Source organism: Oryx dammah, unplaced genomic scaffold (assembly GCF_014754425.2).
Source record: "Oryx dammah isolate SB20612 unplaced genomic scaffold, SCBI_Odam_1.1 HiC_scaffold_18, whole genome shotgun sequence".
NCBI classification, from domain to species: domain Eukaryota; kingdom Metazoa; phylum Chordata; class Mammalia; order Artiodactyla; family Bovidae; genus Oryx; species Oryx dammah.
The window spans coordinates 25,834,173-25,856,833 of NW_024070202.1; the positions used below are offsets into that span (position 1 = coordinate 25,834,173).

The window sequence follows — 22,661 nt, forward strand, 5'->3', positions numbered from 1 at the left end:
TTGTGTGTGTGTGTGTGTGTGTGTGTGTGTGTGTGTGTGTGTGTGTGTGTGTGTGTGTGTGTGTGTGTGTGTGTGTGTGTGTGTGTGTGTGTGTGTGTGTGTGTGTGTGTTGGTCGGGAAGCCAGTTATGGGAAGTTACCAGGAAAGGCACAGTAAACAAGGATGAGGTTTGTCAGCAGTTTTAAGCCAGCACCATTGATATGAGTTTTTGGTGATTTGGAATGATGCTTCTCTTCCTGGTACAGAGAAGGAGACGTATTTACAAATGGAGATTTAAATGTAAGTTTATCTTATAGAAGAGTAAGTTTCTACTCTTTTTTTCAGGGCTTCTCCTGTCTGTTGTTTCTCCAAAATAATTGTTGCAAGAAAGGGGACCCCTTCCAGGTCCCGAGAGTTGGACGGTTGTCTAACACTCAGAAGTGAATTGTCCGAAGAGACACACAGGCTGACAAAACAAGAGACTGTGGAGAAGGGCCACCTGGGTGGAGAGCAGCAGGGTAAGGGAGCCCCAGAGGACTCTTCTGCCACGTGGCTCGCTGTCTCGGGTTTTGTGGTGATGCGATTAGTTTCCGGGCTGTCTCTGGCCGATCTTTCTGACTCAGGGTCCTTCCCAGTGGCTCACACGTCGCTCAGTCAAGATGGATTCCAGCGAGGAGGATTCTGGGACAACATATGGACTCGCATCTCCTGTCGCCTTCCAACCTTTCAACCCGAATTCTTCTGGTTGGTGGTAACCTGTTAGTTCCATGTTCCTTACTAGGATCTCCTGTTATAAAACCACTCATGCAGATGGTTTCTGTGATCGCCTGGGCAGGGTGGGCGGTTTCAGTCGGTGATGCCCCTCACGTCATCGGCTCACAGTGATCTTTATGCCAAAGAGGCATTTTCTGGGGTGACATGTTCTGTTCTCCCTCAGTGTCATACAGGGCTCAGGGCAACCCTAAAAATGTTCCCACTTGTACCATGAGATTGTGACACGTGAAGGAAGTGAGATTTCTGGACTCTGTCTTCCTTTAGAGCATTTTGTATTTTCCCCATTTTCTTTGTTGCATTTTGAAGTTTCCATGAGGTTCTGGAATCTCCTAATAGAATACTTTTTCTTGGTACAAATGATTCTATGTGGAAAGGGGCTGTTCCAGAGAAAAGCAACCCATAGCTTTGGTTTGTGCTTTAATTGCAACAGCATTAATTAGGTCAACTCAGTTACAGCCCGGGAATTGAGAAGCATGACTCTTTAGGGCCACTAACCTCTGAGTCCCAGATGGCTGTTGGTGAACCTGCTGAGGTCTGACTGATCCCAGGATGACGGGAGGGCCGCTGTCTGTGTGCACAGAAATTTTGCCACAAAAACATTTTGGGAATTCAGAGGAGGGTGCATGTCAAATCAGGGTCTGTCTTGACCGACACCAGACTGAGGACTAAAGACTCTAGAGCTTCTTTCTTCTAAACCTAGCGCTTATTAAAAAAGACAAACTCTGCTTTAAAAAATTCTCTCATTCTCTGTATATGTATTTCACATAGAGAAATGTTTTAGAAAAATGTAATGCTACTACAAATGGAAAATTTTGAGGCTATACATTCTAGAAATCTCCAGCTCATATAGCTTAAATTCCTCTCAGCTCCTGTGTCTGAGCCACCGTGATTTTGGTGTGAAAATCAGTTATACATTTTCAACTTCAGGAATATGTTGCTGAATGGAACCCCAGAGGAAAAAGAAACCAGAAGAGTGGCTTTTAGTTCTTCATTTCCTTCAGCCAGAAACAACCTCATGCTGTTTTTCTAAATATTTGTTTAGCCCTGTTTAAGTTTATTCATTCTTTTGAAAATGCACTGTGTAAATATATGAAACTGTTTCACCATTTAGCTGGTAGTGAGAAAGTTAGAATCATGTTTCTACATAGTATTTTCGAGGGGAAAAACACTTTCAGACGTCATGGTTATGCAAATAGGGGCATTCACATGTCAGTTGTTTTATTGGAGATGACAATAAGGTGAAAAACCAAGTTGTCTGGGTGTCTGGATCAGAAAAAGGGTTTGGCTAAAGCTGTTGTGCCCTTGGCATGTTTGAGGCTAGCAGTTGATTTTTACACCAGGCTCTCTATGCCAGGTGCAATTAATTACAAGGTGGGTTTTCAGAGAATGTTTTCTAGATAATTTTAAAGGGGCAGCGCCCTTTGCCCCACACTTCCACCTGACCCCCGAGGGAGAGGGAGAAAGGAAAAAAGAGACCAGACAGAGCTTTTCGTGCTGAAATGTTTCTGGAATGTCACTATCACAATTGTAGTCAATGACAGTTGTAGTCCTTGAAATGACTCTTGAGACAGTGGGAAAGGGGAAAGGCAGACCCCCCCTTTCCCCTCCAAGTGCCAGGCTGCTTCTCCCCTGCCCTCCCCTCTCCTCCCCTCCTCTCTCTTTTCTCTCCCCTCCCCTCAGGAAACTCAGCTTTTGGAATTCTTTTGCAGAGAAGGGCTTCAGGGAGTTGCCTGTGAGTTAAAATATATGTCGAAGAATGGACTTTGCCACCACCTGGAGGGTGAACCCACTCTGCTTACTTCGGGGATCTTGCTTTTGACAGGTTGGTGAGGTCACCACTTGACAAGTGGCCTTTTAGTAAGTCGGCTAACTTCATCTGGCCTTTGAAGTCTGCTCATTGGTGGGGCCCTGGAAAGTGCCGTTCTTGCCTTTGAGCTCTCTTTCTTCTCCCCCTCAGCCTCTGTTCTCACCAGGGATTACTAAATATGGGGCCTCGGTAGCTACCTAGGATTACTGACGGCATCAGGCAAGCAGAAAACCAGAGCAGAGTTAGCTGGTCCTTTGAAGACCACAGTTCTAAAACAGGTGTAGTCAGGTATGTTGATGGTCTACATAAATGACTTTTACAGAAGCTTTTTGTTACTAATTTTTTCCCAGAATTTGTTCCTGCCTGCTCCCCTGCATGCTGTGGGGCCTCAGATAAAACTGATTAAAAAAATTGAAGGTGGTAAAATATACATAGCATAACATCTATCATTTTAACCCTCAAGTATGTAGTTCGGTGTTACTAAGTACATTCACATTGTTGCACAACCATCACCACCACTCATTTCTAGAGTTTTTTTCATCTTCCCAAACTGAAACTCTGTTCAATAATAACCCCTCATTTTTTCCCTGCCTTCAGCAGCTGGCAACCACCATTCTACTTCGACTCTATGGATTTAACTGATACACATGCCTCATATTGAAATGGGGCAGAATTTGTGGCTGGTTTATTTCACTTAGCATAATGTCTTCCATATTCATCTATGTTATAGCCTGTGTCAAAATTTCCTTCTTTTAAAGGCTACATAATACTCCATTCTATATGTATATCGCATATTTTGTTTACCTGTTTATTCATCGATGGATATTTGGTTTGCTTCCACCTCCAAAGTGTTGTGAACAATGGTGCTATGAATGTGAGTGTATAGATATCTTTGGGGTACCTACTCAGAAGTGGGCTTCTCAGATGTATGATAATTCTGTATTTTTTGAGGAATGGTCATATGTTTTTCTATAGTAGCTGCACCATTTTATATCCCATCTAGGTTACCAACAGTTTGATTCAGCTGTTTGAAATAAGACTCTAGTCTTAAAGCATTCTTCCGTTTCTCTCTCAAGGTATGCTTTCACGTAAGTTTATTTAAACACAAAGGAAAGACTGTGAGATGACAGTAAAGGGCTTGGTAGAAAGAGCAGGCACTCTTAACATTTCCATGAGCTAAAACAACGGTTTTTATGTTTGCAGCTTCTCTTTCTAACCTGTGTACAGACACATTTCCTGTACCTGCAGTTATAGCATAGAAACTCCTAAAAACTCTTTTTCACTTGTCTTTTTTGTTTCTCTATATGATGTTCATAACTTATTGATGACAATATAGTGCATTTTCTGTTAGTGAACTAAGTAATCATTAGATTTGGAGGTGGTGTTTAAGTAATGTTGCCATAGGCATCTTCACAGAACAATTTCTCTTGAACTATTTAATTGGGACAAACTCTTGCAAGTAGAGGAAACTGGGTCAAAGTTGATCAGCTTTTTTAAAATGACTGTTGCTCTGCCACTTTTCTGTGGGAGCCTTATTTTCCTTGCAACCTTAACATTAGGCTTCTTAGAGATGTATTTATATCTTATAAATTATATGGGTTGCTAAAATAACATTTGATAAATTTTAAGGGCTTAATCATATTTCGTATCAGCCCAACTTAAAAAAAAAGAAAAAAGCAACCACTTTTATTGTACAATAAGGGAAACCTGAATAGCTTAGAAGTTGTTACTCAAACTGTTAGTTTATTCAAGTAGAAATTCTTTTTTTTCCTCCAGCTAACCTTCAGAGACATTTCTAAATGGAACATTTTACCTATTTAAGCACAGTAGGTTACCTACTTACAAGAAGGGCACCCAGTCTCTCTGGTGACAGTTTTGTTAAGGATTTAAATCATCAGTATAGGCTTAGAACAGATTAGTGCAGAGCTCTTTGACAGTACTGTGTGAGAGAAAGTATTTTAGAAAGTATTAACTGGGAAAGTTACTAATGCCAAAGGACCTACTCAGAAGGGCTCTATCCAAACAAACAAAAAGTTAATTAAGACAAGCAATAGATAAGCAATATACAAAGCATGGCACAGACCACCACAACCATTTGGGGGCTAAGGAAGGCAGTGGAGGTTGGATGATAAAGGAATTTTGTATAATAATGAATGTGAGATTAAATATGTATTGAAGTCATTAGTGGGCTTTCCAGGTGGCTCAGTGGTAAAGAACATGCCTGCCAATGGGGCATGCGGGTTCGATCCCTGGGTCAGGAAGATCCCCAGGAGAAGGAAATGGCAACCGACTCCAGTGTTCTTGCCTGGCAATCCCATGGACAGAGGAGCCTGGCAGGCTGCAGTCCATGGGGTCGCAAAGAGTTGGATATAACTGAGCACACATATACTAAGTACATTAGTGATACTTAGTATTAATTAGTAAGTACATAGGAATACACATTGCTAATTTTTGTCTTTTCATTGTGTTCATTGGAAAAGGCCCTAATGGTGGGAAAGATTGAGGGCTAAAGGAGAAGGGGGTGACAGGATGAGATGGTTAGATAGCATCTCTGACTCAGTGGACATGAAGTTTGAGCAAACTCTGGGAGATGGTGAAGGACAGGGAAGCCTGGCATGCTGCAGTCCATGGGGTTGCAAAGAGTCGGACACGACTGAGTGACTGGACAACACAACAATAACAGTTTTTGTCAGGCAGAATACGGAGTTAAAAATAGGTAAAGCTGCTCTCCTATTTCTGATGACACCTTCCCCCTTAACATCCAAAGAGAGACGGTGACCTCTGATCTTTACCCCATAGAGGTGATGTCACTGCCCTTTGCTCTTACTGAATTTATTTCAGACGAGCACTCTAAAATCTTAAGAAACCAAATATAGTATGAGACTGAATTCTCAGGGTGTGGTTGGAGTGTGTTCAAGGATACAGATGTTCTCTGAATGACCTTTTCACAAAATTGGCCTTCTGAAGGAGAAAGCTACCTGTCAGAGGCTCTCTCTGAGAGCAAAGTCTAAGTAAAAATGAATTGCTAAATCCAAGTGTGTCTATAGGAGTTTCTGGCCAGAGTGAGGCAAGGTGGTCTTCAATTAGTGGTAATGCTCACTTGCTAACTCATGTCTGACTCTTTACGACCCATGGACGGTAGCCCACCCGGCACCTCTATCCCTGGGATTCTTCAGGCAAGAATACTGGAGTGGGCTGCCATTTTCTTCTCCAGGGGATCTTTCAGCCCCAGGGATCGAACTGACATGTCTGGTGTTTCCTGCATTGCAGGCGGGCTCTTTACCACTGAGCCACCGGAGAACCTCTTCAATTAGAGACTAATTGCTCGGGATGGCTTTCTAAATACTCTGTCACCCTGGAGCATATTGTCTGATACCTCTGTTGTTCAAGCTCACGTCTACTTTTAGTCACCCAGTGAGAAACTATAGTGAGATGAGATGATAATTTTGCCTTTGGGCTTTGTTGCTTGAACTAGGTTTGTCTTGTCCCCTTTCCGAACATTTTGTGTTTACAAATCCTATTTGGTGAGTAAACCAAATAGCTTTTCGTGAAAGACCAGGTTGGGGAAAAAGTGAACAGTTTGAACACTCCCTAAAAGGATTTATTTTTTAAAAAATCACGGCTCACTATGGGAGCATATGACATTATTTTCATACATGTATATGTAAAACCAATTAAAAAAAAAAAAAGCTGTTGTAACATGAAACCATCATCTAATCAGTAGGTTCACCAGTGCTTCAGCCTTCTCCACGGGTTTTCAAAACCTCCTCTGGTTCCCAGTCTCAAGGCCCAACACAAAGGGAGGATCTTAGAGATTTTGTGTTTTCTCTACAGTTCAGTCTTCAGCAACTTGAGAGCTTTCTTCATGTTGTCAAGCACTAACAGAGGAAAAAGTTACAAGAATCAACACATCATCAGAATTATATTAATAGTTATAGTTTATCCCCAAACTCTAGTATTCTATTTCTTGTTTAATAGGTGCTGTTTTTTTAAATTAATTAATTTATAATAGGTGCTATTTTATCATAAGGTGAAGAGTTGGTAATCTTGTAAAAATTTTCTAAAAGTATAAGAAATGGCTTTCATTATAATCCAGATCTCTTCCAATGTTTATTCAATTCCTTTTCTACAAGGCATGGTGATATTACCTGTGCAGAATACCTGCCTTTAAGGAGCCCAAAGTTAAGACTTAATAGGTTAAGCTTTATACTGTTATCTCAAGAATGTTCAATACACTTGGGATGTGCATCCCCTGGCTCTCTCAGCACCCATTGGAGGCATTGCTAATGGACTGGGACGTTCTTTCCTGCTGCTGGACACAACCTCACAATCCTTCCCGAAATAACATTCTAGGTCGATGCCACCCAATAGAAAGTTCTGTGATGATGAAAAATGTTCAGTGCTTGCTCATTAAGTTCTTTAAATGTGGTCGCTGTGTCTGTAGATTGAAATTTTTTAAAATTTTCATTTTGAACTGTAGGATAATTGCTTTATAATGTTGCATTGGTTTCTGCCATACAACAGGGTGAATCAGCCATAACTATACATGTGTCCCCCTCCCTCTTGAACCTTCCTTTCACCCCCCACCCTGGCCTACCCCTCTTGGTCATCACAGATCACGGAGTTGAGTTCCCTGTGTTATGCAGCAACTGTTTATGTTTCCACGCTGCTCTCTGCATCCCACCCTCTCCTTCCCCACTGTGTCTACAAGTCTGTTCTCTGTGACTGAGTCCTCTATTCCTGCCCTGCAAATAGGTTCATCAGTACCATTTTCCTGGATTCCATATATTTGTGTTAATATGCCATATTTGTTTTTCTCTTTCTGACTGACTTCACTGTGTGTAACAGGCATTAGGTTCATCCAGCTCACTAGAACTGACTCAAATTCATTCCTTTTTATGGCTGAGTAATATACCATCATATATTTGTACCACAACGTCTTTATCCATTCATCTGTTGATGGGCATCTAGGTTGCATCCAGGTCCTAGCTATTGTAAATAGTACTGCAATGAACACTGTGGTACATGTGTCTTTTTGAAATACAGTGTTCTCTTGGTGAATTTTGTTTAATTTTCATTAAAGTTACTATTAAACAGCTCCATGTGGCTAATGGCTGACAAATTGGACAATGCCAGTCTGTACAGTCATTAGTCATTGAGCAAATTGATCCCTAGGACAAAACCCAGTTTTCTTCCCAGAAGGACTAATTACATGTCACAGCTAGGTACAGTCTCCCATTGAGGTTCTTCTGCCTTGAGTCTCAAACTTTTTTTTTTCCATTTTATGGCAACCCCAGGGGAATTGAGTATCTTGGCAACTATTTGGAACCATCTTTCCCACTGACCTTTAAAATTGAACTCAAATTCAGCTTTAATAAGCTGGACTAAATGATTTTACTTTTGTTGTTTGGGAAAAAAAATTAACAAAGCATGCAGATTATTACTATTACCCTGGTACTATTACTATTGTACTGAATTTTGTGGTCGAAGGAGTTATTTGTGCTGAAGAGAAACGTGAAAAGCATGTAATATGGTCCTAGGGTCCTCCTGGAGGGAAAGACACCTAATGTAAATAATTCTACTTTGAGACTTTTAAAAATGAGATCAAAATGAATGTGATTTGATGAGGAACACAAGACTGGATATGGTTAGACTGTTTCTCTGGAGTCTCTGAGCACGGCTTTTTTCCCTTCCCAATGTAGACTCTCTACCCATCACAACAGCAATTCTATGGATATTCCAAGAAGGTAACACTTACATAGAGCTGTGTCTGAAGGTTCATAAGCATAGAGACGGTTTGAGTATCTTCCAGTGATGTCAGCTCTAACGGTCAGGGATGGATCTACAGAGAAAAAGCCAAAAGGAATGAAGTATTTTGTTTCAAAGGAACCTCTTTTGCAGAGGAAGCCTATGTGTTTATTTGCATCCCATGAAAGCCTGTGTATTTATTCACATCCCATGAAAGGAACACAACATGCTCTGCTGGATGGGATTCTCCTCCATCCAGTCTGCAACTTGGCCACTGCAGCTGGTACCCAGAGCCAGACTGGGAGCATTCAGTAGCCTGGCAGTGGTATTTGTGGAAAAGGTTACAAACTCTGTTGTTCTATCTATAGCAGCCTGAAGTCAGGGTAATATACATTGTTGAAGTGGTATTTTGTTTTTGGTGAAAGCAATGGCATTCTCTACTAAAGAATTATTTTAAACTTTTGAAATGATTATGTTATAATTGAAATATGTTACCAAGAGCAGCCTAGATAATTAGAAACACACATCAAATGATAGTTTTCCAAACCAAAGTTTTTTGTTTTTGTTTTTTTTAAATGAAGAATACAATTTCTTAAGAGCAGCCAAGGTAAAATAATTGTGTATTGTCCTCTATGATTTTTTTTTCTTTATTGTTAACAAGCTGCATGTTAAAAATAGAGATTTGAGAGTCCCTTATGTATATATTCCTCTAGGTTTAAGTCTTTTTATTTTTCATGTTTTACATTTAACTTGAAGTTATCAATTAATGAGCAGAAAAAGTATAAACAAGATACATCCAAACGGGAGGTATTAAGATATACAGAGGCCTAGCAGCCTTTCCTTAAGAGAGTGATTAAAGGAGCCCGTGGTCCATTACCTGAGAATTAGATGAAGAGGACACATGAAACCCAGCCTCATGCATGCCAAGTCTGTCACTGGTACTTGATGGACAGTCCCTGTCATTTCAAAATGTTGGACTGGGACCAGCAGACATAAATGACAGGAAACTGACATGTGTTTGCTCAAAAAAGACTTAAGATCTACTCTACTTCTGCCTGGTGTACACACAGGGTCTCACCTTCATAATCTATTAACGTAAGAAAAGCTTTTAAGTCTCCCAACCATCGGCTCACAGTCCCTGGCTGCCCAGGGAAGTCACCAGCAGAGCGTTCAAAGACTGCCACCTGCGTGCCACCCTGTGAGATTCTAATTTAACTGGTTTGAGAGGTAGCCTGGGCAACGTGATTTTTCAGATCTTCCTGGCAATTCTAATACGCAGGCTTCGTGGAGAACTACTGAGCTGGAAGAGCAAGCTGCCTGGGACCTGGTCCTTATGACCAGAGGAATTAGACAGGGCTTAAAATGCCTTTGGGCTTCCCTGGTGGCTCAAACAGTAAAGAATCCACCTGCAATTTGGGAGACTTGGGTTCCAACCCTGGGTTGGGAAGATCCGCTGCAGAGGGGAATGGCAACCCACTCCAGTATTCTTGCCTGGAGAATCCCATGGACAGAGGAGCCTGGTGGGCTATAGCCCATGGGGTTACAAAGAGTTGGACACGACTGAACGACTAAGCACAGCACAGCACTGCAAACTGCCCTTAAGAGGAGCACTGAAGAGAATTCCTGCACGGGGTGTGGGTGGATAACCTCTAAAGGCCCTTTCAGTGTAAGGATTCTAAATCTTCTAAATCCCAACAAGACCAAATCTGTAAGATTAGCTCTGGTTCAACCTTGCTCCTTCCCTCCCTTCGCTTTTTCTGTTTTGTAGGTTAGTGTGAACATGGATGAATTACACTTGGTCAGAGTGAGGTGTGCTATATGATGAATTTAATTACGGATTTTTTTTCCCCATTTTTTTCAGTATCACCTTGATCAAAAGTGAAAGTGTTAGTTGCTCAGCTGTGTCTGACTCTTTGCAATCCCATGGACTGCAGCCCGCCAGGCTCCTCTGTCCATGAGATTCTCCAGGCAAGAATACTGGAGTGGGTGGCCATTTGCTTCTCCAGGGGATCTTTCTGACCCAGGGATCAAACCCAGGTCTCCCACGTTGCAGGCAGATTCTTTAGCATCTGAGTTACTCTGATCAAAGCCAAACTCAGTTCATTTGTTCAGTCATTTAACAAATATTTACTGTAAGCCTACCACAGGGTCATTCTGAAAATATGATGATGAGCAGAAAAAGATCTAGTCTCTGCCACTTGAGGGTCAATAATTATTCAACAATCACCCAGTAAATGCAAAAATATAACTGAGGAAAGAGTGACCATTGGGAGGAACGTGGTGCTACAAGAGCACATCATGGGGCTTTGAGCAGGTCTGTGAATGACAGTGATTACCCAGGTGGCCTGGGGATACTGAGGCAGGCTGGGGGCAGGCAGGAGATGGCACATGTAAAGTACCGGTGGCAGGAAGGAGCATGGCTCCTTTGATTTTTTTTTTTCTCTTTCAGCTCATATTCATAACACACCTAAAAATAATGACCAAAAGCATCAGAAAGAAAAATCCAGCACACAAAACAAAAGGATGCCTGATTAAATATTTCCAGGCATGATATAATTTGGGGAAATACATTTAACAATGAATAGGGTACTTCCATCTCAGGTGTTCTTATGGCAGAAAATGAAAAGTTCAAATTAGCAGATGAAAAAATGTCATGTATGAAAATAGGTAGGCGCTTGCATTTTCTAATGAAAATAGTTTGTGAAACTGAAAGTTAACAGCTGACCCACCATCCCCCACCACCCCTCACCCCAGCTTTGTCATTTCCTCGGCTGCGGTGAAACAACAGGTGAGGGTGTGCAGGACAGAGGAAAAGATGTGGCAGTGTTTGTGTAGTGTTCAGAGTGTGTTTTATCTCATCGTCACTCTTACTTACCAACAAACAAAATCCTGGGCACGTACTGGCCATCAGGAGAGAGGTGTTTGTCAGTTGTTTCATACTAAGATTGAAAAAAAAGCAACTTTCAGTTTGTTTATCCTTCAGTTATTTTCAAACTTGTTATAAAAACATGTCCATTCCTGGACTAAAACACTGTAACACTTAAACACTAAAACACTTAAAACACTATAAGGCACACCTCTAACAGAGTTTAATGATACAGATGTAGAAGCTAATTATACGCATGAAATAATAAAGAAGCTAGAGCAGAATGTGATGCAGAACAGGAGGTAAAGAGCTGATGTCTGTGATGAATAAGGAACCCCAGCATTCAATAATGGAGAATTTGGGAGGCATATGGTGTTCAGGATTTGAAACAGCTCCACTGGAATTCCATCACCTCCACTAGCTTTGTTCGTAGCGATACTTTCCAAGGCCCACTTGACTTCACATTCCAGGATGTCTGGCTCTAGATTAGTGATCACACCATCCCCATGCGAAGAATTGACTCATTGGAGAAGACTCTGATGCTGGGAGGGATTGGGGGCAGGAGGAGAAGGGGACAACAGAGGATGAGATGGCTGGATGGCATCACTGACTCAATGGACGTAAGTCTGAGTGAACTCCAGGAGTTGATGATGGACAGGGAGGCCTGACGTGCTGTGATTCATGGGGTTGCAAAGAGTCGGACACGACTGAGCCACTGAACTGAACTGAACTGATGGTGTTCAGGAAAAGCATCTTGGATGAAGTAGGAAGAAATATATCAATGAAAAAAAATAGAAGTCATCTTTGGAGAAACTACAAAGCAAACAGGATTGTCTTGAGAATTCATCTATCATTTTTTAATTCAGAACTTTATTGAGCAGTATACTGCACTTCTCTTGGATTAATGCATGTCTGTTGGGAGATAGGGGCTTCTCAGGTGGCACTAGTGGTGCCCATCTGCCAGTGCAGGAGACACAGCTTCAATCCCTGGGTTGGGAAGATCACTGGAGTAGGAAATGGCAGCCCACTCCAGTATTCTTGCCTGGAGAATCCCATGGACGGAGGAGCCTCGTGGGCTACAGCCCATGGAGTCGCAAAGAGTCAGACATGACTGAGAGACTTAGCACACACTGGGAGATGGAGAGGGAATATTGGGGACCCAGTGGGTGAGATGCTATGATGAAGGGTATGCAGGCACATCGAGTGCCCAGAGTAGGACATTTAACCCTGTCTGCAGGTTCCACAGAACTTTCTGAAGTGGGTGAAGAGAAATCTTTAGAAAATGAATAGGAGTCAGTTACGTAGAAAAGGAGGTCATTCTGGGCAGAGGAGGGGGGACGATGATACAAAGGCAGATGAAAGACCTAGAAGTTCCTATAATCAAGTATTTGGATGAGTCTAAAGGGTAGGGATGGCTTATGGATGGCTCAGTGATAAAGAATCCACCTGCAATGCAGGAGACACAGGTTTGATTCCCTGGGTCAGGAAGATCCCCTGAAGAAGGGAATGGCAAGCCACTCCAGCATTCTTGCCTGGGGAATTCCATGGACAGAGGAGCCTGGTGGGCTACAGTCTGTGGGGTCGCAGAAAGTTGGACTGAGTGACTGAGCACACACACAAAGGCTGAGGCTGTAGTGAGAGATGATGCTAGAAAGCTAATCCGGGGGCGGCTCATGAGTGGCCTTGCACTCCTCACCACAGTGTTCAGATTTGCCCGTAAATAGAGAACCGCTGGAGGGATGTTAGAAGAGCCGTGATCCCAATTTGGTTTTTAGAGTAATTACCCTGACAGTCATGTGGGGTCAGACAGGATTTACTTTGCAGTCAGAGAGCCACTTACTGTAAGCTAGTGAAGTGAAAAACTCTTACACTAAAACAGCGGTCCTGGATTTACAGGGAAGTGACCAATAGTAAGACTTTCCGAGTCAGAACCGCAGGCCTTCATGACTGCCAGAGAGTCAAGTCTAGAATAACACTCTAATGGAATAGGGAATGGGGAAAAAAGAGCTTTTTGAAAAACCTGTTATGTTGATAAATTCAGTGTTGAACATATCACGTTAAAGCTGATTGCAAGATCTCTGAAATTTGGTTGTGGACACAGATTGGAAGCTGTTGTGTATTCGAGGAAGACGGGGGAATTACCAGTGGGCAGGTCTGGATGAAATTGTCCATAGAGAATATAAAATATGGAAAGAGAAGTAGGTTGAATAGAGATCAGGAAGTCACTTATATTAAGGGGATAAATGGAGAAAGAGGAGCCTGTGGAAGGAGGTGAAGAAGAACGGCTGGTATGGATGCTCCTTGAAGAAGCTCACCTGTCAACCCAGAAAGAGGAGAGAGAGAGAGAAGTCCCGGGTGACACAGGGTTACGAAAGAGTTTTCTGAGTTGTTTACTGATTGCTTGCCTTTGAAGCAGAAGTGGATCTTGTTTCTACACCGAGTAGAACTTATAAAAACAGAAACCTTTACCATGAAGAGAGGTGGTGATGGCCAATTAGGATAGAGAAGCATTGGCCCACAGCATTCATGAAGTGATTAGATTTGGCCACCCAGAAAGCTGTCTCTTCCAGAGAGAGAGAGGGCACATGGAGTAAGAATGAGTGGAGAGCAGCCAGGACCGCAGGGGAAAGGGGCACAGCAAGGAATTGGTAAATGACAAAAACTTCCCACTTATTACAGCAACAAAGAAATCCCGGACCACAGGAGAGTGTTATGCAGACAGTTTAAAACTATTAGTCACTAAACAAAATCCCTGAGTTGGAAGATTGCCTGGAGAAGGAAATGCAACTACTCCAGTATTCTTGTCTGGGAAATTCCATGGACAGAGGGGCCTAGCAGGCTACAGTCCATGGGGTTGCAGAGTCGGACACAATTGAGCAACTGGGCACGGATGTGATCACGTATATACGCACATATATAAACAAAAATGTAGACATGCAAGATAGATGCAAAATAAAATCTTTTCTCTCTGTAGTCTATGAGATGTGGTATTCAGAACAGATCCCCGTTAAAGTAGTATGATTAAGACATATAGGAGAAAGGAACCATCCATTTCAAATACTGAGAGAAATGGTAGTGAGGATGAAGAGCTAACTTACAACTAGATTGAGGAGGACAAACTGGTCTGCCAACTTCTGGATTTCTTTATTTTCAGCAAATGCCTTCTTTAAAGCTATAATGCAAAGAAAAATAGTGAAGCATTCATCTCATCACCAGGTAAAACCATTGTTCTCTGTTAGATTTTAAACTGAACTGTATTTTTAATACAGTATTGAACCCCACCCTTTCTGCAAATGATTAACAAAGAAATATCTAGACCATTGACCAGCTTTGTTTCTCCTGCTCAGTCAGTCAATCATTCATCTCTTTTAACCCATGTTTACTGAGTGTTTACTATGTGGCAAGACTGTTTCATGTACTGGGAATAGAGCAGTGGGAAAAAAATAAAATGTACTTTCTTCATAGGACTGAAATGCTTGTGTAGGAGACAGATCATAAACAAGCAAGTAGTTTTAGGTGGAGATAAGCACTTGAAGAAAAATAAAGCAAAGCAAGGGGTTTAAAAGTATAGTGTTCAGGGTAGACTTCTTTGAGGAAATGACATTGAAATGAGAGGCTGATACATTCAAAGATATTAGGGATGCATCCTAGGGTAGCCAGGTAGGTGCCTGTCACAGAGCTAGGCAAGATCTCATCTAGGTTTGGACGAGGGCAGTAGCAGTAAGGTAGTAGGGAGTGGCTGCATTTGGGCAGCAGCTATGTAATATATGAGGCCCAGTGCCTGTCTCAGAGGTAAGAATCCACGTGCAATGCAGGAGACTTGGGTTTGATCCCTGGGTTGGAAAGATCCCCCTGAAGAAGGAAATGGCAACCCACTCCAGTATTCTTGCCTGGGAAATCCCACAGACAAAGGAGCCTGGCGGGCTACAGTCCATCGGATCAAAAGAGTCAGACAGCAACTAAACCACCATCACCAGTGCCAAATGAAAATATGGAGCTCTTTGTTCAAAAATTACTATGACTTTTAAGATGGCAACAGCTGATCTTTACAACAAGCATAGGCGCCTTCGAAGCACTGTGTCCTGTGCGATTGCGCAGATGGTGTGCACAGGAGGCCGGTGCTGGCCTTTGGACATACTGTGAGGGTAAATCTTTGGTATTTGTTGATGTATTGAATATGGGATAAAAGACAAAGCAAGAAGTCAGGGATGAATTCTAGAGCTGGTGTTTTCAAACTGTGAGCCAATGGTTAACACAAAATGTGGAAATATTTGAAGTTACTTCAAAATATGTGTTTACTACATAAAATATTCTTTTTAATTCAACTGTGCTGGGTGCTAAGGGTATAAAGATGAGAGATCTGGACTCTCCCTCTAAAGCTATAAACCTATAAAAGAAATTATATTTAGAAGTATAAATTACCTTGGCTGTGTGGGCATTCATCCAAGTGGTGAATAATCATCAAGGGTTTATTGCTTCAAGAGACAAAGAGAGATAGGATCATGTTTAATGAGTAGGATTTTGTGTGTCACTAAAGATCGCTAGGTGGCTCTCTTGAGAGCTTTGAGAGAGTTCCCTAAACTTGTCTTTACCTTGTCTTGGATTTGTATAAAGCTTCTTCATATGTCTGGGTCCAGATGAGTTGGTCCCCCCAACCTAGAACAAAAAAACCCAGTGTCTATAAACCTGTTATGTTTTCAGACCCAGAGCTGTTGATAAACAGTTGTAAAACTGGGATCACTATATACTTGATACTAAAGAAGAGCAAAAACCTCTAGAGAAAACAGAAAGAATGGTAAACTTTGATAAATGTAGAAAGAACACGTACAAAAATATGTTCACACAGATCTCAGGTCTGAGAGTTAAATCCTTCCCAATTAAGTATAATTGGAGGCCAATGGGAATGTGACTCCTACCTCTGGAGAGGGTCTGGGGCAGTTTGAGTTGAGAGTCCTTTGTGTCCTTCTTAGCTCCTGGTTTGACTGTGGTTTCTTTGGCCAGAGTGTAGGAGAGGGCCACCAGCAGCAGGAATGCTGACACTGGAATCTTCTCCATGGCAAATCTGATATGGAAAACAAGTAAATTAGCAAGAAGCCAGTAAAACAAAAAGAAATTAGCAATTTTTCAAAATCTTTAGATTGCAACCCAACCGTGGGACACAACAAGAATTGAGGCTTAGATGGGATTGAACATATGCAATTGGAGTGAAAAAATACCTTCCACAGAACTTTCCTAAGAATGCATAGTATAAATTTCTATCTATCCACCTCTATATAAGATCTGTATAGAAAAAAATATACTGATGGTGATCTCCATAGAAACATACAATGTAGAAATAGATATAGATATATTTTAAGAAAATTAGGAGATAGATGTATATATTCTTATAGTTAAGGGAATTTGCCTTTAAATTTTATATTTTTCTAAAAAACTTCATAGTAGAACACACCTTAGGAGTTATATCCTCTTTCCCCACCTCCCCAGTGTCTCATTTTGTAGATGAAGAATCTGAAATTCCGAGAAATGAAGACCAATGAGATGGGCATAGAACCAAGGCTTTTGGATCTTGCCATTTTGCAGTGCTGGCTCCCATCTTCCTATTCGGAAAAAGTTGCCCTAAACATACATATTTCTTTAATATTTGTTAAAATGGGGACACTGCCATTGAAAAATAAGATCTGAGTGAAATGATTTATTTCATTTAGAAACTGCCAACTTTATCTTTCAACTAAAGGCTTGCACACACACAGCTCTCTCTCTAGTGTAACACTTACTCAAACTCTAGATATATTGGTTCTGAACTGGTTAAAATACATCAGTGGAAGTTTCTTCCAGTGAACTAATTCTTTGACACTTAGTGTGGGCCTGTATAGGTAGGTGGTTGTGCACAAAATATTTCTATTTTATCCCATAAAATATTCTATGGGACTCATCACACAGAAAGACCAATCTCGTAAATGTCTCTTTGTTAATTTTTTTTCTTTCCAGTATTCCAAATTTAAATATCAGGAAATGTTGTACTATTTCAAAGCAGATGCTTTTGAATGGGAAAGAGAATAGCAAGGTAAGGTCCATGAGTGAGTGAGGAAGTAAGTGAGCTAGCAAAGTGAATTGCACTAACGAATCACTAGGGCTATCCAGGGACCATGGCATGCAAAGCTGGAGACATGGGATGCTAGTAAAGCCAAAGACTGAAATTGGTTAAAAAGAAACACCTAAGTCTAATATTGGTGTGTTTCAAATTAAATGAACTCTGCAAGAGAAACAGGATGGACCGTCAATGTTCAGTGTTTCTAAGGGGTAAACTGTCTCATATTCTGATAGCATGTTAAGCATTGTTGATTAGTTGTGACGTCATGTCCCACTCTTTTGAGACCCCATGGACTGTAGCCTGCCAGGCTCCTCTGACCATGGAATTTTCCAGGCCAGAATACTGGAATGAGTTGCCATTTCCTTCTCCAGGGGATCTTCCCAACCCAGGGATTGAACCCACATCTCCTGCATTGACAGGCGGATTCTTTACCATTGAGCCACCTGGGGAAGCCTTGTTAAGCATTAGCCAATTAAAAAAAAAAAAAAAAAGGCATTGCTAAGTTATCAAATCCAGATGATGCCTTGTATTAATCTGACCAATTATTGTCTATGTCATAGTATGTAGTAGCCACGCAATGTCTCACAAAAAAGACATAAGCAAAAAACAGGGATACACTGTCTTCATTTTCTATATCCATAAAGATACAGAAATGCCAGTAACAATTTTTGTATCCAGTATTTTTGCACAAGCACCCCAACTGTGCTACAAGTCTTCCAGCCTTTTTGTTATAAAGACTTCTTTTTCACGTCAACAACACTAAAAACCAAGAACCCTTATGTGAGAATAATTACACTATTCAGGATAATGGTTGATTCGGAAAATATCATGCAAGTAATGACTTGAAATTTATCGACAAATGTTTGATTTTATATTTTATGTATGGCAACAAATGTATATTAGCAAAAATAGCAGTAAACAGGTGGTGAAGTATTTATGTAATTCACTGACAGTTCTTGTTGTGCAAGTGGCCATTAGGACCTCCTGTTTAGCTTTTCAGCTTTTAGATTGGAACTATTGATACCTCATACATGTTTTATGGCAGAATGACTCAAGGGAGCCGAATATAACTCCTGCTGTACAAACAAGATTTTCTGAGATTCACTGTACTGTTTTCAACACATCAGTTTTTAGTCCTGAATTGACTGTGATCTGCAAATTGCATGCATAAACCACCTCAAAACAGAAAGCTAACCATGGAGGACACTGATAATTTGGAGACACATACACACACTATGAAACCAGCACTTTTCACTGCTCATTATATCTCTGTTTTCATCAATGAATGCCTTGCAGGAGGTTTCAATGTCCTTGTTCATAAATGCTTTAGGAAAGTAACTGGATCTCTCCTTTTACATTCTGCCCTGTGAATTTAAAGACTGAATAAGCAATAAGGATATCTTTGTATCAGACACAGAAGGAAAGCTATTTCCTGATTTGCAATAATATTCTGATCGGTAATCCCCAGCAGCTAATCTGAGCTGACGTTTCACAGCCCTGTGGGTCTTTGCTTTGCCAGTAAGAAAGAAACAAGCATTAGATGGTGATCAGGGCTCAGTAACCAAGACAGGAGACCCTGGGCTCCGTGTCAGGCTTGAAAACTCCAGTAGTTGGCTCACTCTTAAACCTCTCGTTTTCTGGGGGAGAAAGCATTACCTTGAATCAGCTCAGGAACATCGCTCCACAGAGAGGTTCTAGGAAGCCTCTGGTGAAAATTCCAATTCCCTCTCCAAATCCCATTTTGCTGCTCCTGGAACTGCCCCGCACTCCTCTGCCTGTGGATTGCCTACACCTTTACATGGTAACCAGAGGCCAAAGCTCATTCTAACGGGTGCCCGTCTAACAATGCTGTCAGGAGCCTTACCTGGATCTCCCCACCCACCTGTCTGTGTGAGCCAGGCGGCCTCGATGCAGTCCAAGCTTCCTAGTATGCCAGCTCAGCCCACGCCTCTATTTATGCACCTGAGCACACCTCAGTCCCACCCACTAACCCTGTACTCACAAGGTGCAGACTCTGAAAGGAACTTTTCTCTCCCCAGGTCTTCCCGGGGCTAAAGAGTTCCCTGTTTTTAAAAAACAATGTTGCAGAGAGAGTCCCTTTCTGTATGCATGCCTTTAACTCTTTGTGAAAGCATATTGTTAAGAGATTTGAGAAAGGTGGGCAGAGTGCCAAATCCAGGTACAGTTTAAATGAAGACATTTGATTTGCCTGAAGGCTGATTTGTCTTTGTGTGATTGGATGAATTTGTGGTTTGTAGAACTTTTTTTTTCTCTCTCTCTTGGGCAGATTGCCTCTATTTAGTTAGAAACACACAAGAGATGATTCACAGTTCTACCCCTACACTCATATAAGCTGCTGTCCTCCATTATGGTATAAAATTATTTCACACAATGTACTTCCTTTCCCTGGCAAACAAAATGTGTATTCACTGTAGGTACGAAAGTAATCCAAACCAAGAATTCCTATAATATATTAAAACTAAGGAAGTTATTGAAAAAAAGATATCCTAACACTGTGAGTTTTTATTAATCACCTTGCAGGAACTCCCCTCCAAAGAGTTCAAAGGTATTTCACAGATATTCTCTCATTCAATGGCAAACTTTACTGCTAAGCATAGCAGGAAGCTATTTCCATCATTTTTCACACTTATAAACTAAGATGTGCAACTACTTTCTCATTTAAATTTATGCAATAATTCACTCAACATTTTAAGACTGGACTTGGGTTTTCTGTAAAAAATTTTAATCCTGTGAAAACTATGTGTAATCCTTAAAAGTTCAGAACAGAAAAATCTTTAACAACAGAAAATTAGCTTATGAGATGCAAGCCCTATAAAAATAAAATTTGAAATGAGTTGAGATCATACTATTTCAAAATATTTTCAAGCAGGTGAATTTTTTGATAAAGCCTGAGTTTCTGTGGGCAAAATAGGAAGGGATTTCACAAATGGTGAGTTTTCATTTGAAATGAATTCACTGAAATAATTTCTTTAGGAATTTGAATAAAAATAATGATTTGAGCTCAACTTTGAAAACCAGTAAGCCTTCCCAGGTGGCTCAGTGGAAGAGAATCTGCCTGCCAGTGCAGGAGACACGGGAGACACAGGTTCGACCCCTGGGTCAGGAAGGTCCCCTGGAGGAGGAAATGGCAACCCACTCTAGTATTCTTGCCTGGAAAATCCCACGGAAGAGGAGCCTGGCAGGCTACAGTCCATGGGGTTGCAAAGAGTTGGACACACTTGAGCACCACTTCACCAAATATTCTTTGAGCCTGATTATGTAGCAAACACTATGCCTGACAGTAAAGATAGGAAAATGAAAAAGACATGGTCAGTTATTGAGGTAGACAAACACATCCATGGACAGTTGCAATTCAGGATGGTAAGCCATACCCATGGGGAAACAAAGACATTGAATACATTATCTCTGCGGTAAGGTTATTAATGATCTGATTGAAGAGTTAAGATGGATCCACACTAAAAACTAATCATCTGCATGAGAAGAACATGCCATAATGGATGGGTAAAAGACCCTGATGCTGGGAAAGACTGAGGGCAAGAGGAGGAGGGGGGACAGAGGATGAGATGATTGGATGGCATCACCGACTCAATGGACGTGAGTTTGAGCAATTCCAGGAGATGGTGAAGGACAGGGAAACCTAGCGTGCTGCAGTCCATGGGGTCACAAAGAGTCCAACACGAGAAGTGATGAACAACAAGTGGTATAGGTATCAGCTGTTATTATTTTTCAGAGGAAATAGAGATTGCTAGTCCTGAAAATGCTCAGACTGATGCTCAAGACAGCAAGGTTTCCAGATGCAGACAGTGATAAAGAATTTCCAAAATATGTTTGTTGGATATTTAGTGGAACCACCCCTGGCTAGAGTCAGATATATCTGGGCAACTCATAAACAATAGGTTTGAAAAGTTGTTTGGGGGCTGTTTGATTTACCCGGGACCTTGAATACTGTTTTAAGGAGTTTAGAGGAAGTGTCCTGCGATGGTGAAGGGGGCATTTTATAGATTCACCTTTGGTTTGAGTTCAAATTTAGTGTGATGATTACTACACATACTTCTAACTTCTGCAAATTACCTAACCTCTCTGTACTTGAGTCGTCTTCCTTGTGAAGTGGAAACAGTAAGACTCACTTGATAGGATCTGTGGAAGGTTATATAAAATAATTGAGAAAAAATATTTAGAATGGTACGTAGCACATAGTAAGCACTGGAATATACTATCGATGGTACAGAACTTGCTTCTCTATGAAAGTCACTAAGCTTTCATAGAGGGGTCTTTTGTGTAAAAATACAATCATTTCCCATTTCTTGGGATGGACAGGGAGGCCTGGCGTGCTGCAATTCATGGGGTCGCAAAGAGTCAGACACGATTGAGTGACTGAACTGAACTGAATTGATACTGTATTAAAAGTAAAATGTAAACACCTAGTTCTTCCTAGATCTAAAAGTTTGTTTAAAAATATACAAATTTTGTTTATTTGTATAAAGTATACAAAAATAATTTGGTTTTGAATAGAGAAGTTTGGCTGCAGAAGGAAATGGCGGCCCACTCCAGTATTCTTGTCTGGAGAATCAGGCAAGGTTCCTGCCAGAGGAACCTGGCAGGCTATAGTCCATGGGGTTACAAAGAGTCGAACACGACTGAAGCGACTCAGCACAGAGAAGTTGGGCATAAAATTCAAAATCTATTTTAATTTCTTTTTTATTATAGTAAGAAAAAAATCACATGAAATATAGCTATCCTCTTAACCAATGAAGTGTACAAGATGATATTTTAACTATAAGCATAATGCTGTAATCAGATATCTAGAACTGGTTTCTTTTTTAAAAAACTTTATTTGTTTAGGCTGCTCTGGGTCCTTGTTGCTCTGAGAGGGCTTTCTCTAGTTGCGGTGAGCAGGGGTTATTCTTTGTTTCAGTGTGTGGGGTTCTCACTGCCCCGGCCTCTCTTGCTGTAGAGCACAGGCTCTGGGGCGCGCTCGCCGGCTCAGTGGTTGCGGCTTCTGGGCTCTAGAGCACAGCCTCAGTAGTTGTGGTGAACAGGCTTAGTTGTTCATGTGGCACGTGAAAGCGTCTGGGACGAAGGATGGAACCTGTGTCCCCTGCATTGGCAGGCGGATTCTTATCTACGGCACCACCAGGGAAGTCCTAGAATTTGTTTCTTGCTGTTTGAGTAAAATAAGTATCATCAAATTAAACTGACCTAAATCAGATAGATTACATTTCAATAGGCTAAATTTGATGTATGAAATAGCCCCTTTTACAAATTTCTTTAATGAAATTCTTCTAAGTATTTTTACCTACATTTACAAATTTAATACTAGTACATCTAATTCTTTTAAACTTTTAAAATGTTCAACAGGGTACATTTGCCAACAT

The 22,661-nt window shown here is 41.2% G+C and overlaps 1 protein-coding gene across 3 annotated transcripts; it reads right to left on the minus strand.

Annotated features, from left to right (window-relative positions):
• Window positions 1-6,134: 6,134 nt before the first annotated feature.
• On the minus strand, window positions 6,135-19,235 carry AGR2 (anterior gradient 2, protein disulphide isomerase family member). 3 transcript variants are annotated; one of them, XM_040260611.1, is made up of 8 exons: window positions 19,148-19,235; window positions 16,091-16,236; window positions 15,767-15,830; window positions 15,597-15,649; window positions 14,273-14,346; window positions 11,184-11,247; window positions 8,319-8,402; window positions 6,135-6,438 (listed from the first exon to the last, which is right to left on the minus strand). In XM_040260611.1, exons 2-8 carry the CDS (start codon window positions 16,227-16,229, stop codon window positions 6,389-6,391), a joined length of 528 nt encoding a protein of 175 aa, XP_040116545.1. In that variant the 5' UTR covers window positions 16,230-16,236; window positions 19,148-19,235; the 3' UTR covers window positions 6,135-6,388. The 3 variants fall into 3 exon arrangements, with proteins under 3 accessions (XP_040116545.1, XP_040116542.1, XP_040116544.1); XM_040260608.1 differs by having other exon boundaries at window positions 19,130-19,202; XM_040260610.1 differs by lacking the exon at window positions 19,148-19,235 and adding an exon at window positions 18,922-19,089.
• Window positions 19,236-22,661: the final 3,426 nt, after the last annotated feature.

What these genes read in the sequence shown, in the direction of transcription:
- AGR2 (XM_040260611.1), bottom strand. Translation starts at nt 16,229, where the DNA reads ATGGAGAAGATTCCAGTGTCAGCATTCCTGCTGCTGGTGGCCCTCTCC. An exon ending in GCCCCAGACCCTCTCCAGAG is followed by an intron (nt 15,831 to 16,090) that starts GTAGGAGTCACA and finishes TTTTTGTTCTAG; the next exon opens with GTTGGGGGGACCAACTCATC. An exon ending in ACCTTCAGACACAGCTCTAT is followed by an intron (nt 6,439 to 8,318) that starts GTAAGTGTTACC and finishes TTCCTCTGTTAG; the next exon opens with TGCTTGACAACATGAAGAAA.